At 39.7% G+C, this 16553-nt stretch overlaps 2 protein-coding genes across 6 annotated transcripts in view; both read left to right on the forward strand.

Annotated features, from left to right (window-relative positions):
• The window catches only part of LOC105703800, a 108347-nt gene that overhangs the window by 5718 nt on the left and 86076 nt on the right, over positions 1–16553 (forward strand). Inside the window, exon 1 of one of the 5 annotated variants that reach the window (XM_012432480.1) lies at positions 6948–7229. The exons of the other annotated variants lie outside the window; for them this stretch is intronic. The gene's annotated coding sequence lies outside the window, so the exon portion shown is untranslated. Of the gene's footprint in view, positions 1–6947; positions 7230–16553 lie in introns of those variants that run through there. 5 annotated transcript variants of the gene reach the window in all.
• On the forward strand, positions 9569–10828 carry LOC105703788 (trichohyalin-like). The gene has a single exon (XM_012432448.1). The coding sequence runs from the start codon at positions 9569–9571 to the stop codon at positions 10826–10828; it is 1260 nt and encodes a 419-aa protein (XP_012287871.1).

Below are 16553 nucleotides of genomic sequence, written 5' to 3' on the forward strand. Positions count from 1 at the left end.
ATACATTCCATATGGATAAAGTATGTATATTAAATGTAAACAAGATATATGGTAGACGTATTATGTATAGTAGACCTATATAGGATATCTGACACAGACGTACATACGTATGATAAACCAATAAATAAAAGTTTCAATAGATGGTATGCCTATATTCAAAAGTTTAACAGCCGTTCACTGGACATATTATTCACGTATAATATTATACGTATTTTATACATATATAAGAAGTATTCCAAATGTAGGTGGAATAATTTAAAAAAGTATTATTTATTTTGCACTGAATGCATTTTTTTTAGAAACAATTTACCACGATCTGTTCAGGGACCTGAAATCTTCGAGATATACAAACATCTGACATTGAAAAAATTCCCATGGTGGTGATCGGGATTCGACCCGAATCATTTAGGTAACAGACTATAGTAGGGCTGGCCACTGAGCTACCGTAGTCCTATGGATTATGCGATACGTTTCGCATATTCAAACACCACAGTAATAAGTTTAATTGAAATTTGGTTTAATCAATATCATTTATATTGCCAATCTCTGACAAAAAAAAAGGACATGTATATAAGTTTTATATATATTCCTTGCAAATACTTGTACTTGTATAAGAAAACCGTCGTGGCCAAAACGATATGTCTCGTGACATCATTTTGATTTTGTATGAGCTTCATTTTCAGTCTACAGTAGTCAGGTCGCACACCAATGAAGCATATAACGAACATGCAGCAAAGAAGCATTTAATGTACCATGTTATTTGAATACATCTAGGCACATATTATAAGCATTTGTTATATGATATACTTTATGGGTAGAAATAAATTTCCCTGTATGTTTGTTATTATCCGTATGTAATATGTATGTATGTCATATGTATACGGCAAATTAATGTTCATTTCCTTAATATTAGTGCAACTTACACATATTACATATCTTTTGCATGTGTGATATGTCAGACACAAGTGCGCCTTAAATAGAAGTATATTATATACGTTTAGTATACGTCGTTTATTTGTGAAAACGTGGTTGCTGTAGGAATGTATAAAGTACGTATATCAAACATACGAGTAAAATAATATATATTTGTTTACATAGTTACATACATGGAATGTACGTATATTTTACGTCTGTGGCAGGTCAATTTTTCTTCCCTTAATATACACAAAACATACGTTCATTAGATGTCTTTTGCATGTGTAATATCGCAGATACAGAAGTCTATTAAATAGAGATGTATTATACGTTTCTTAAACGGATTTAATTGGTGAATATGTGGATTCTCTAGTAAAGTATAACATACATATATCTAACATCTGAGTAAAATAATGCATATATATGTACGTAAAACATATGTATGTTTTACGTCCGTAACAGGTCAATTTTTCTTTCCTTAATATACACAAAACATACGTTCATTAGATGTCTTTTTCATGTGTAATGTCGCAGATACAGAAGTCTATTAAATAGAGATGTATTATACGTTTCTTAAACGGATTTAATTGGTGAAAATTTTGATGTTCTAGTGACATATTTAATACGTATAATGTACGTCTAAAATCCAATATAATATTTTTGACATTCCGTGGACATATATTATGCGTTTTTTTAACTTCTGATATACTGAAACATCCCGTAGCCATGAAAACATTCTATACACATATAATAGAGCTTTTGTTCCGTGTGGGTAGTATTCAAAAGTACTTCTATTGTTCATCAAAGTCCAACATGAGGAAAGTTACAAATTCATTGAATTTTATCGGATATTCTTTAACATTCGTAAAACCTAGTGCAATTTACGGGAATTGTTATCAAGAAACTCGTAGCGTTGAGCGATGCGAGAAACGCGCCCTGCGCGTTGAGTTCGAGCGAGACGCTACAGAGTTATCAAGAAACTCGTAGCGTTGAGCGATGCGAGAAACGCGCCCTGCGCGTTGAGTTCGAGCGAGACGCTACAGAGTTATCAAGAAACTCGGTAGAGTTTCGAGCCAAATACATTTTTGAGCGAGAAACTCGTAGCGTTGAGCAATGCGAGAAACGCGCCCTGCGCGTTGAGTTCGAGCGAGACGCTACAGAGTTATATACAGTAAGGATNCAGTGCTCGCCAAATAAAATGTTGTTTTCAAATTGAGTTTCTAATTTTATTTATATGGTTAGATTTAGTTTATATATATTTTTTATTTTATTAGATGAAGTAGAAAACTGAACATTTTCCCAGACATTATTCCGAGGCAAAACAAATTTTTTGGAATGGATGTACTTGTACTATGTGGGGGCAAAATATACTATGACATTTGGAAACAATAACTGATTAGAGTCTTAATAGTATGAAAGTACTATTGTATTTGGCAAAGATAAATGATTTCCATTGTAGAGCTATTTTTGTAATTGAAGTCGGAAATAAAAAAGGTATTTGGCAAAGTTTTTTTTACACCGAAGGTGTTTTTTGAAGAGTTCATATATACATATAATGGCCAATATTTTATAGTTAGAAGTCTTTAATTCAAGTAATTTACCTTATTTAAAAACAAACAAATGTACTTTGATCTCTATACGCGACAAATGGCATTCTGCACTTTGATCCAAAAATCGGATTAGCAAGTAAATTATTCACTTATCTCGAAATATTCGACCGAAAAAATCAGATGCCGGAGTGAATCATTCGGACTTGAGTGCTTTGATCTCATTTAGCTAACTAGATTATTATGGTTCAGTAATTCACTTTTCGGGGTAATATTTTTAACCAAAGCATAACAAACAGTAACATGACAGTAACATAAAAGTCCATGAATTTCAGTCTGCATTATTACAGTCTGCCATAATACAATATTTTGTTTCAGTTGAAGCAGTATTTTTATAAATTCTCCCTTCCAGGGTTGTATGCTACATCAGTCGATACAGGTCCTCTTCCGGGTTTTCTTCGTGTACTTTTTCGTTCCAGTAGCCATGCTTGAAGAGACTCTCGTCTACGCTCGCGCCATCTTCCGCCTTTAATTACGAGCCTCACTTAAACGTTTTAAAACTTATTAGCTCATTTGTTATTTTAATGCTGCCGGCATTACACGGCCAGTGAAACGGATAAGTGTGAGACGGTACGAGTACCCTCGTTACTCGGCCGTTTACACTTTACGAGTCCATCTGCGGCCGAAACGCCGCGGCGCGATCGGCCGCCATTTGTCTTCCTCCACTCTCGATTAAGCGCAGCGCCGCGGCTTGACCGATGCATCGCGTGATTTATAATGATTGAACCCATTGTTCGACGCGATTACTCTCTCTGGTGGATAATACCACTCAGCCCTAACGACTGCGATTTCACTTTGATTTTCAATTATCACGGACCGATGCGGTGCTTCCGACCGTTCATCATTTTGCGCTCAAAAATTACTCTTTTTTCTTCCCCTGGGTAATTTTCGTACTATTGGGTTGGTGCATAAGTTCGTGCGTTCTTTTATAAACGTTTTTTTGAACTAGGAAAACTAGTTACAAAAAAACGCACGAACTTATGACCCAACCCAATACAATTAGAGATATACTGGTTCTTAAATATTTAACACGTTCAACCCGGCGCATTTTTTGCCGCCAGATGAAAGCAATGCCTGTAAACCACCGGTGGTTCACGCCGGGTTGTACGTGTTAAGTACGGTTAGATAAAATTGGATTTTAATGTAGAGGATTCATTTAATAAAGCGGCTTGTACATTGCTGACGAAATTATTCATAATTATTTTATTGTTACATTATTATTGCACTAATTATATATCATTCATTTGCTACAGACATATATTGTTCACGTTATCTTTAAGAAATTCTTCATTTAAGGTATATGTCAGAGATATATCATTTAAAATTTACATACAGTGTTCAAAACGTTCCGTCCTTTTTTATTTCTTTTATTTCATTTCTAACTTTTGCAGCTCTACTTAAACGTTACTTTAAAGTTCATTTACGTAAACGACAGGACCTTGGAAATTACTTACCCACACGGAACAAAAGCTCTATTATACGTACATAGAATGTTTTCATGGTTACGGGATATTTCAGTATATCAGAAGTTAAAAATATACGTATAATATATGTTCACGGAATTTCAAAAATAGTCTATTGGATTTTAGATGTACATTATACGTATTAAATATGTTACTAGAACATCAAAATTTGCACCAATTAAATACGTTTAGGAAACGTATTTTGGGCTTAGGTGTGGGGTGATGGTGTGTGTGCCCTGTTTGTTGTGTTTCGTCCCGGGTCTGCCTGTGTGTGGACTCGTCAGTAAGGCTATCAGGCAGACCCTGCCTTAGACACCGAAAAGTCTCTCCTGAGCGGGATTTGAACCCGAGAGACTACATGGTATGAGCGGTGAGCGTAACCGCTGGGCTATCGAAGGCCCGTGTCGAAGGAAGAACTTCTAATATACATATGCTATGACCGCCACAGTATAATATATCTCTATTTAATAGACTCCTGTATCTGCGATATTACACATGCAAAAGACATGTAATGAACGTATGTTGTGTGTATATTAAGGGAAGACAAATTGACCTGTCACGGACGTAAAACATACATATGTTTTATGTACGTAAATATGGATTATTTGACTCACATGTTTGATATACGCATGTTATACGTTACTACAGTATCTACATATTCACCAATTAAATACGTTTAATAAACGTATGATACATCTCTATTTAATTGACTCCTGTATCTGCGATATTACACATGCAAAAGACATATAATGTACGTATGTTGTGTGTATATTAAAGAACGAAAAATTGATCTGTCACGGACGTAAAATATACGTACATTCTATGTAAACAAATATAAATTATTTTACTTGTATGTTTGATATATGTACTTTATACGTTCCTAGAGCAACCACGATTTCACAAATAAACGACGTATACTAAACGTATAATATACTTCTATTTAAGGCGCACTTGTGTCTGACATGTCACATAATAAGGAAATGAACATTAATTTGCCGTATACATATGACGTACATACATATTACATACGTATAATAACAAACACACAGGGAAATTTATTTCTACCCATAAAGTATATCATATAACAAATGCTTATAATACGTGCCTAGATGTATTCAAATAACATGGTACATTAAATGTTTCTTTGCTGCATGTTTGTTATATGCTTCATTGGTGTGCGACCTGACTACTGCAGACTGAAAGTGAAGCTCATACAAAATCAAAATGATGTCACGAGACATATCGTTTTGGCCGCGACGGTTTTTTTATACAAGTACAAGTATTTGCAAGGAATATATATAAAACTTATATACATGTCCTTTTTTTTGTCAGAGATTGGCAATATAAATGATATGGATTAAACCAAATTTCAATTAAACTTATTACTGTGGTGTTTGAATATGCGAAACGTATCGCATAATCCATAGGACTACGGTAGCTCAGTGGTCAGCACTACTATGGGGGTCTGTTACCTAAATGATTCGGGTTTGAATCCCGATCACCGCCATGGGGATTTTTTCAATGTTAGATGTTTGTATATCTCGAATATTTCAGGTCCCTGAACAGATCATAGTAAATTGTTTCTAAAAAAAAATGCATTCAGTTCAAAATAAATAATACTTTTTTAAATTATTCCACCTACATTTGGAATACGTCTTATATATGTGTAAAATACATATAATATTTTACGTGAATAATATGTCCAGTGTACGGCTGTTGAACTTTTGAATATAGGCATACCATCTATTGAAACTTTTATTTATTGGTCTATTATACGTATACACGTGTGTGTCAGATATCTTATATACGTCTACCATATATCTTGTTTACATATAATATACATATTTTATCCATATGGAATGTATATTAAATCAAAGTTGAATGTTCAAAAATACATATACACTATATGTTGACGGGGCGGACATTTGTACATGCCCCAGCACCTTCCGTATACTTTTGTATACATCTATTACACATCTGAATATTTTAGCCTGATATCCTATATACGTATACCATATGTAGTTGTTCCGTGTGGGTTAGTAGTATACTATTCCTACTTACCGTGCATCTTATCAAAATTTAAATTAAATCCATAATCAGCGTTACATTTGATTAAAAGAGACAAATTACTCTGTAGTAATACATAAAACACGGTTACGAGGGGTACGGTAAATTTCGAATAGCTGAGAATGGCCACCCCGGTAAGAAGCAATGTTAACCCCTTGACATACATATAAAACGGAATTTAATGCGTCCGAAAAATACTATTTAATTTTACCAGAGGCAGTTCTTGACGTCTCGGATATGAATTCATGTTATAGGAAGTCGTGCCGTACGGGAATTTTTCTCGTATAACGCATATAATGTGTTTCATTATTTGGCGCGTTGTACAAAGAGTTGCGTTAGATGAAAACAGTAATCGCAATATCTTTAGCGCGTTATAGGAATTCGCGTTATACGGTAGTTTACTGTACTTCATTAATCATTACGTGTAGATTAGCATTGAACGGCATTAAGTGTCTCTTTTTACGCAAACATACAGATTCCTACAAATTATGCGTAGACTACACGGCTAATTAAACGACATTAATTAAACGACGACGACGAATAATTAAACGACATTAAGCGTGTCGTATATACCTATTAGTCATTCTAAATTGATCCGTTCCGAAGCTCTTTCTAGCTTCTTTCTGTCTCCATCCAGAATTAAAATTCCCAGATATCTAGTACCGTTAGATCTAGTACATCTAGTACTAGTTAGACTCTAAACTCCCAAATCGCCCAGATTTGGGGATAAAATCCCAATCCGGCAACACCTGTAGAGGCCCGCGCCCCTACGGTATGGTAGAGTCGGGCCCGAAGCGAGCCAATGGGAACGCAGCGTTCAAAGAGGCCGCCTCACGGCGGTCCCTTCGCGCGCCGCGAGGCGGAAACCCGGTCAGTCCAACTCGGTCCGCGGCGGTGCTCGGGTCACGGTTCGCGCGCGCCACAAGTACGTCGCGCATGCGCCTCCAGTCTCCGGGGATCGAACCCGCGCGTCGCCGATTTCAACGTGACCTCGTCCGTGCCGGTCGACCTAACCTCCAAACGCCGTCGCCAGTGCTGCACCGCCATCTGCCCGCGAATCGTCGAAACGCGGGATCGATGTGAACCAGTTTACGTAATTACGAAAAGGGGAGTTGGATCAGTTGGTGAAGTTTCGGGACATCGAGGGAGCCAAGGCGACCCGGAAGGCCGAGAAAAGGTAAAGCGTCCGTTAAGAGCCCTCAGGGGCACGAAGATTACTCTCGGATAATTCCTGAACGATCCTCGATAAGATCTGATAAATTGCGCGGACGGTCGCGTGTGCGCAAGAGGTGGCGCGAAAGACGGATCGGGCGCGACGGCGCGTGGAAGTGCGCGGTAAAAAAAAATATAGAGAAAGCTTCCCGGAATTGGTTAAACAGGAGAAATTCGATTCTTCGCCGACTTGCAGTTGCGCGCTCGATTACGTATTTTCCCGCTTGTTTTCGAGTGTTCGTTAATTATTGATCACTGTTGGTTTAGAATATAACGAAGCTACTTTTTTTTTACTATGGTTTTATTTCATACTTATGCATGCACAATGAATGTCTTGAAAGTAAAACGGTATAAAAATTCGTGAAATGCTTATTCTCGGAGTAACCGGCTCATTGAGTTGGAACGCGATAACGGAGTCATCCCGTCTTTTCTTTTTCCACTTTCTTCTTCTACATAAAAATAACGAAAGTAGAGTATTCTAGAATTTTATTTTATCGCGATTCAGAGGTATTACTCATTTTCGTATCTTGTTATCGATATAGGGTAGCATATTTTTCGTGAATTACTTAAATCTACGAAATATTTATGAAAAATCGTAAGATGAAAAGTTGGTATTGAAATTACATGTGATCGTTTTCATAGTTTTACTATTCATACGTTTTCTCATGCCTTCAAAGCACGTGTTACTTGAAAGTGAACATTTGAGAACATTGTATTAAAGAGGTATGAAGTAAGAATTTTACATGTATTATTTGAATAGTAGGAAGTCTTGAGAAGGACGTAAATTCTAGGAATCGGTAGTATCGGAATTGTTTCCAGTTCTTGCAACAAACAGTAATCAATTCGAGACTCGTGTATTTACTGGAATGGAATCTAACCGTCTTGAATGTCGATACCAATTACGCACTCCGTTTACCGTTAGGACCGTAACAAAGCTTAACCTCTAAACCAGGCCTTACTCCAAAGTAGCATATTTGTATCAAAAGAAACTGTAACCTGGACTCGGCGATCTTTGGCAATAGTGCGTAAATGTACTTTCTAGTGAGGAGAATTTTAAACGGAATTAAGAGTATCTTAAAATTGGGAAATTCAGAATGCAAGTGATTTGACTTGGGTGATCAACTCGTGAACTCTATGATTTAAAGAATACATTTTGTATTAATCTAGGAAGTGATTAATAGCTATAGAATTATTAGTCCATTCTTATTCTATGGTATAATGTTGAAATTAAGGTTGCATCGTGTTAAATTGGGATATTCTGTACAACAGGCGACTCTTTTTTGTAAACATTTGATTGCAACAATATTAGCGAGTCTCAACAAAGTTCATGTAAGTCAATATATTCCCAGGGAATGTTTTTATCTGTCAAGTGCGGTCTTAACATTTTGAAATTCTGGGTGTACTATTTAATGTTTCCATTTTCTCAATCAATTCAGAAAAAAATGAGTAGTTAGAGGATTATTAGTTTATTTTTATTTTACGGAATAACGTTTAAGGTAAGATTGTGTCGCGCTAAATCGGTATATTCCGTAAATCGGACGACCCTTTCTTGTAAACACGTTATTACGACTATGTTAGCTACTTTCGATGAAGTTCATAGAAGTCGGTATATCACGAGGGAAACGTTTCTTGTCTATCGATTTGACCATTTACTTCGAATGGCGGATGGAAGGTCGTTCTTTACCGAGACAATATATTGCTCCGAAGATAACAATATACAGCGGTCAATAGTCCTGGAAACATGATTTAACAAATCGAGGGAACAAGCGCACAAGAAATCGAACTGCCGTGTAACTCCAGAAAGTCAATTAACGACTCGGTCGGAAATATTGAAAGTAAAATATTAAACCCGAGCTAGCCTGACTCGGCATCGGATTAGTGCAAGCGGGGAGACAATAACTGTTCGCTAAATCATGCAAATTAAATGGGAACACGTAAACTCCTCGTGCATCTTCCCCTCCCCCGGACGATATGCCTTTAGGGAATGCACCGCCATTAGTATCGAGTGTATCGTGATCGCGTTCGGGAATAATTTTCTGTTTCAGACACGCCCCCTCTCTGTCGCTCGTACGCGACAATATCCCCTTTCCGAACTCCCGCTCGATATATCGGCCTCGAATTCAATATTCACCATCGAAAAACATCCTCGAGGAACCCCATAATTTCGTGAACCTCCAAGCGAGAAGCGACTCTCCCCTCGCGGGCTCTTTTCGCCATCCCCTCCGATCGTAAGTGGGGAGGAGATGAAAAATACCCCGAGAGAAGGAGAGGGCGAATTGCAAGTCTAAACTACAGAGGGTGACGATGCTGAGCTCGGAAGGCGATTCCGAGACGGTGGGGGCGACTCTCGGTCTCGAAGACGTCGACGAGGCCGACCTCGACGAGATGACGAGATGGACCGCTCCCAGCGAGGAGGAAAAGATCGCGAGGGAGTCCCGAAGGAGGCTTCGCTACGCCGAGACGGACGACCTAGAGGAGCTGGAGAAGAGCCTGCGGAACGCGTACATAGTGAAGGTCCTTCAAGCGCAGATAATCGAGAGGCAGGCCGATCGGATGTTCGAGAGGATCCAGGAGAGGAACGCGGGACGCGCAGCCGACCTCGTCGAGGCGAAGGAAGCGGAAGAAGAGCGCAGGAGGAAGGAGAAGGTGACGGGGAGGGCGAAGGAGTACAGGAGGCTGCTGGAGGAGCAGATATCCCTAAAGGAGGCGGCCCGGAGGGCGCGGGAGGTGGAGGAGAGCAGGGAGAGAGTGGTGCTGGAGGAGGTCGACCGGATACGGGGGGAGGACGAGGAGGCCAGGAGGAGGTTGACGAGGGAGGAGGAGAGGGAGAAGTTGACGAAGGAGAGCATAATATTCCAGGAGGTTAAGGCGATCCGCAGGGCGAAGGAGGAAGAGAGGGAGGCGGAGGAAGAGGAGTGGAGGAGGCGGCATCGTGAGAAGGTGGAGGAGAGGAGAGAGGAGTTGAGGAGGTTGACGGAGGAGCAAAGGTCGAGGAGGGCGGCGTTGATAGAGGAGGTGGCCAGGAGGGTCGTCGACGTCAACTCGTGGAGGGTCGAGAGGAGGGAGGCTCTGATGGAGCTGGTCGCCGAGGAGGCCAAGTGCGAGGCGTTGATGCTCGAGAGGGAGGAGGAGTTGAAGAGGTGGTGGCGCACGGTCAAATGGGTGGAGGGCCTCAATGAGCAGATCGCCCTCAACGAGAAGAGGAGGTGGAGGGTGCTGATCGAGGAGAGGAGGTTTGCCAAAGACGTGATGGACCGGATCTTGCTGGACGAGAGGATCGCCAGGCTCACCTCGGAGGCCAGGAAGAGGCAGGCGCTGAGGTATAGGGACGAGCTGGACAGGATCGTCGAGGAAAGGAGGTCGAGGAGGGAGGAGGAGATGAGAAGGATTCGCGAGACGTGGGAGAAGGAGAGGCAGATGGAGCTGGCCATGAGGGAAGACGTCAGAAGAAAGAGGGAGGCGCTGTTGATGGAACACGCGAGGAACGTTGGGGAGTTCATGAGGAGACCCGATATCACTGCCGAGGAGGAGGAGAAGATGACGGAAGTGTTGGGGGAGTATTAACGAAAAGGAAGATTAGGAAACGTGAGAAGGTGAAAGGAATTGGGGAGGTGGATCATTTATGGCCATTGAAAGGAAGGACAACCTGAAGAGAACGTTGCGCGAGGAAAACATTCAAAGAAGGAAATTGAGTGAAAAGTATTTTAAGAAAAGAAGTCTATTTTATATGTTGCATCGTACAAGCTCTGGTATTATGCTCTTCTATGGTGTTGATGAGGGGGCGACGAATGACGAAGTGGGTGGAAGGACTGGAGGAGCAAATCGCCCTTAACAGGGAGGTCGACCAGGACGCGATGGACCGAGCGTTGCTGGACGGGAGGATCGCAAGGCTCACCTCGTGGGTCAGAACGTTGAGGTAAAGGGATGCGTTGGATGGGCTCGTCGAGAAGAGGGGGTTGAGGAGAAAGGAGCAAATGAGGATTTGTGAGGCCTAGACGAAGGAGAGGCAGATGGAGCTGGCGATGAGGGAAGACGGCTAAATGAAGCGGGAGACCCTGTTGATGGAACACGCGAAGAACGTTGGGGAGTTCACGAAGAGACCCGATATGACTGTCGGGGAGGAGGTGAAGATGACGAACGTATTGGGAAAATATCAACGAAGGGGAAATTTAGGAACTGGAGGTTTAAGAAACATAGGAAAACGGAAAGAATTGCGGATGAAGTCAATTAGAAATCATCGAAAGGGAGGAAAACCTGAAGAGATCGCTAGGCGAATAATACTTTAAGGGAAGAAAATGTGAAACGTATTTTGGAACTAAAGGAATCTATTTTATATGTTACAATGAACAAACTTCTTTTTACATTGAATTAATCTAAACTAAGGAGTGAACGTCACATGGATAGCTTTAAAACGTAAATGATGAATCTATTACAAAAATTCAAAGACGAATCTTTTTTTCTTTCAAATACCATTCTCGTGAAATCACTGAATAATGCGAATTTAAATAAATAGTAAAAACAACGTCTAAAAAATCAAAGAAAGGTGGCACAACGTCAAGTGTGTTTAAAATGGTAATGAAAACTTTGGATGGAGGGAAAAAAGGTGATCGAATAAATAGCCGCGAGTTTGAAAAGAAATTCAAATAAGATGATTCAAACGAAATTGAAAAGAACCTTTTCCTTTCGAGAATGAGAAACTCATTTCGTGATATAATCCAGGCAGTCGTATCGATTCAGGCAATTGCGAGAAAGCGATCGACCGATCGCTTGAGATTTCTTACCGTCTTTAATGACTCGATCGATGACTCGAGCACTCGTAAAGTTCGATGACTTCCTTGACGGCACGTTACGGACACCCTAATGAAGAAGGAAATCAAAATCACAAATTATCAGAAAGTGACGGCTCTTTCACGCTTAATGACTAGGCACTGCAATTCTTTAGAGTACATCAAAGCGTGAACCGTGTAATGGCATCGAGTACCCGCGCACGTAGGTAAAACTACACTTTAAAACATTGTTTTATTCGCTTCTGCATTCATTCCCGGTACTTTTACTAATGCTACCCTGCCGAGATAAATGATCGAAAAAGAAAAGAGTTCCCTTTTCCGGAATAAAATACGTAAACGGACGAACACGAAATCATCAATTCAAGGCGGATTGTCGGAAGTCATTTTGAAATTTTTATTCTTTAGACTATAAACGAAAGTTTATGTTTTGCTCGTAATTTTTCATATGTGGTTAGTTATGATACGTTTTATATGCGAATAATTACAATGTATGGTTATAATACGTTTAAGAAATTTAAACATTTTCTGCACCATTTTCGTCCTTTTCATCTTCATGGTCTATAAAAATTAACTTCGGTGTTAATGGTAATCGTCATTGCTACTTCCCTAGGTAAGAAAAGTGTGACGCGACGTCGTTAGGCCAATTATATCGGTCACATGTAAGGAAGGTACCGGTATACGCAATTCAAAAGGAAACGTCTTGTAAGGATACCCGTAGAATTCGCCGAAGAAGAGGTCGATTAGTCCGGTATTCGATAATCGATCTTTCCCCGAGCTCTGCACGGTGTGATCCGGAAATCGGCCGTTAGACGTCTGCTTCTATTCAGTTTTTTTGCGGAAATCGATATGATTTAATAAACGGGTTCTGGTGATCGCGTTACAGGTGACATTAACATCTACTCGTACGCGCTAATAATTCAACTTAACATATATCACTACCGGCAAGCATCGATAAATCTAGATTTTGCGCTTGTATTGTTAAAAATACTTATACGTTTGAATTTCATATATTTGACGAGATATCCTTGCGGTGAATTTCTTTGGAAAACATTGATCATCGATAGCAGATGTATTTTAATGATTAGTCAATCTTTGGACATTGACCTTCAAAAGGAAAATTCTCTATTTCATTTTTCTTTTCTGTAAAGGAAACCAAGTACCAGGACTCCTATTCTCGAGTTGACGCGAATTTTTTTCCCATACGAATAGATTGGCATAAAAAATATTGCATTGTTGCGAAGTCGCATTATTGGTCGACACTTGAAAATCGTATACGAGACTGTTAATTTCGCATGCGAAAATTGATTGTATGAACTCGAAAATCGAGTCCCTGATTGTGTGATTTTTTTTATAATATTTGTAAAAATATTCATACTTATGGATTTAATATACAATATGTCCTTACAATGAATTTTGCTTTAACCCTTATCGCTCCAAGAATATTAAAAGAGTGTTAGAAGTTGGCAAAACTGCCGGTTGGAGTGATAAGGATTAAAGAATTTTAGTCGTCAAAGGAGCGTTCTTTAACTGATTAATGAATTCTTAAACGTAGACTCCGAAAGGAAGCATTTTAAATTGTTTTTTTTTCCCTTTCTTTTTACGGTTCTCGTAATGGCTGCCAAGTACGTGACCGGCAGAATCGATGATTTCCTTGGGTCTCTCGTAATGCTCGATGATCGAGCATTCGATTTCGAGCTCTTATTCAACGGAAAGGTGCTCCGGTATTCTCTGGGGTGAGAGCGCACCGGAACCTATTCCGCGTCGGAAACGTTGACGCATCGGTAAGTCCGAACCGCCACCTGTCGACAGGTGTTTTTCGGCTGTTGGAACTCGAGGAGTTGTCGAGCGTGAACCTTTAATTTGAGGCCGTTGTTCGAATTTATTTCATACGAGAGAAAACGAAGATGCACGGAGGTGAGTGCAAGGAAAATTGGCCCCGGTGCACGGATGCTCGATTATCCACCCGTAAACTCTTAAAAACAGACTTGAAAGTATAAATAAAAAGGGATTAAAGCAATGCGGAACATTTTCAATTTTGCTCCCATATAATTTACAGGCTTTCGATTTATATTACTTCTCGAAGAAAGCGGCATGTAACTCCATTTCGAAAATGGAATTCAGATCGCGGTTATTGACTCTGCGTGTAATAAAATGTAACCCCGGTTTACCTTGACCACGATTCTTGTGAACGGATCCGGTAACGCAATTATTAGGACGTGGTTTGCAAGGAATATATTTTTCATTGAAAGATAAATCCAACGCGCGTGAAATATATATATTTTTTTCTTCGTGAAACTTTCATGGACATGCATGCAATAGAGGTGTTCTTTACCTGCAGAAAAATGTATCGATGAATCATTACAATTTTTGTTGATTCAACCCTGTTGACTCATTTCACATGGCTGTTATATGAACAAACAAATATCTGGTTGACTTGGCAGAATTCTATGGTTAATAATCTTTACATCAAATATCGTAAAAGATTGCCCCGAATGTTAAACCAGTTTGATACACATACCCGAAATATCTAATTGATTGACTGAAACATTTTCTAAAATTAATAAAAACGATTTGATCAAAACCCTTTAATTTGTTGAAACAAACGTGTTTAACCAAGTGCATTAAGATTACGCTCACTCGATCGATACGTTTTCTGGAATGGACCAAACCTTTATTCCGCGGGTCTTGTCTCGTGTAACATACTTTTTTTTTTAACGAAATTCATAGAACATTCACGAGATAAGGGTATATTCCCTTTATCATCTTTATGCACAATGATTTGCTATAATAATTTGCATAAATCCCTGTTGGAGCTAGCCATGTTGCCAAGGCGCGTTCTCACACACCGCGTCGCGGCGGCCGTGACCTGGGCCAACCAAAAGAATTTTGACCGAGCGTCCGGAAGGCTCCTCGTCTGAATGGAATCGTAAAATTGGCAGTAAAACGGTCACAAGATTGTTCTCTCGTTACGCGGGATATCTTGACAGTCGGTGGGGGCCGCTAATAAAATCCCTAGTCGACGCAATAAAAAGGCTATTGGCCACTTCGCGGGCTCGAGTCCTGACAAATGGGGGGCGATGCTGCTATAACGGTAACTACCAATTGGCTTGTCGGACAAGGCCCGGTCGTTAGTCGAGAGGGAAAACGCCGGCGAGTCCTGGCGAGTCCTGCGAAAAGATACGCGGCGGTATCTTGAGGTCGAGCCGTAACTTTAAGGCGATCCATGCCAGGATAAGAGCCCGGCTGCCGGGCGGAAGCTAATGGACTTATCCTTCAAGATCGTGCCGAGGTGTTTCCGCTAATGGGGCCTCAATCGTCGAGTTTTGGGGCGAGGGGTAACCACGATGAAGTTATCCCCGAGAAACGATCGGCTCTGGCGCATTTGAAATGAGGTTCGAGATTTTACCGATAAACCAGACGTCAAAATTCACAACTTCCTGTCGAACAATCTAATACCTCGGTGAAATAAAATCGAATTTGTTTTTTTTTCAAATACGTTTACACCTGTCTTTGGGAAATGATATAGGATAAACGGATAATGTACTTTTCACGATATGGAATGAAGCCTAAAGTAAATATTTTTTTAAATCAATTTTTTTTTCGTAATTCTAGGTGATTTTACGGGGAAATCTGCGGTAGATAAAATTCTGAAATGTCAAGGTATTATTTCGGTGATAGACTGTATACTTACATTGATATAGCTTTTTTAGGGATTAGGATCATTCCTGGATTGTTGGCCTGCTCAGGTACCAAAATGATATCGCATACTTTATTAATTTAATGTAATGTTCCTTGGTGTAGAATTTGATATGAGGTGTTTACTTGTATATCTACGTGTACATAGTTTTAAATAGTTATGGGAAAGAAATATTTTGCTTGCATTATTCTTATTAGTCAAAATTTTGCCTAGGACAAATTTGCGATTGCCCCTGTATTTGGCCACCAGGTGTAGGGGTACCTTTTTTTGCACCCCCACCAAAAACGACTCTGCTCGGAATTTTTTCTTCGTAGAGAGTTGAAGGCGAATTAATGCTCGGTGTAACTTTTTTAGATTTTATCGAACTAGTTGACCTACATCGTAGGAACTTTATTGGGAGTGATCAAATCGCGGACGCTTACGCCACGTTAATAGAATTTACGGAGAGCGCTGGATTCTTTAATGCTGCCTCGTAACTTTTGCCAGTGATCTGAACTCGAAGCAAGAAAGGTCAGGAAAATATATACTGATTTACAATTTAAATTTTTCGAATTGCAGAAGTAGTAAAACCTTTTTTTTATCGTTTCGTGATTGGTAGTATTCTTACATATCTCGCGGAGCTCATATAATTCCAGCTCGGATACTTATCAATCCGGGAAAACAGTTTTTTGTATTTCAATTAAACCCTTATAACAAATATAAGGTAAATTAATTCTGCCGGACTTCAACCAGTGCTACATTTCGCTTTTGTTGTTACTTTGAAAAAGTTTGACCACTGTCTTTTCAGTATCCGTGCAATTTTTAA

The sequence above is a fragment of the Orussus abietinus genome, unplaced genomic scaffold (assembly GCF_000612105.2).
Source record: "Orussus abietinus isolate OABI.00-Male unplaced genomic scaffold, Oabi_2.0 scaffold181, whole genome shotgun sequence".
NCBI classification, from domain to species: Eukaryota; Metazoa; Arthropoda; class Insecta; order Hymenoptera; family Orussidae; genus Orussus; species Orussus abietinus.

Bases quoted from the DNA above. Each gene is read 5' to 3' on its own strand.
- LOC105703788 (XM_012432448.1), top strand. From the start codon at position 9,569: ATGCTGAGCTCGGAAGGCGATTCCGAGACGGTGGGGGCGACTCTCGGT.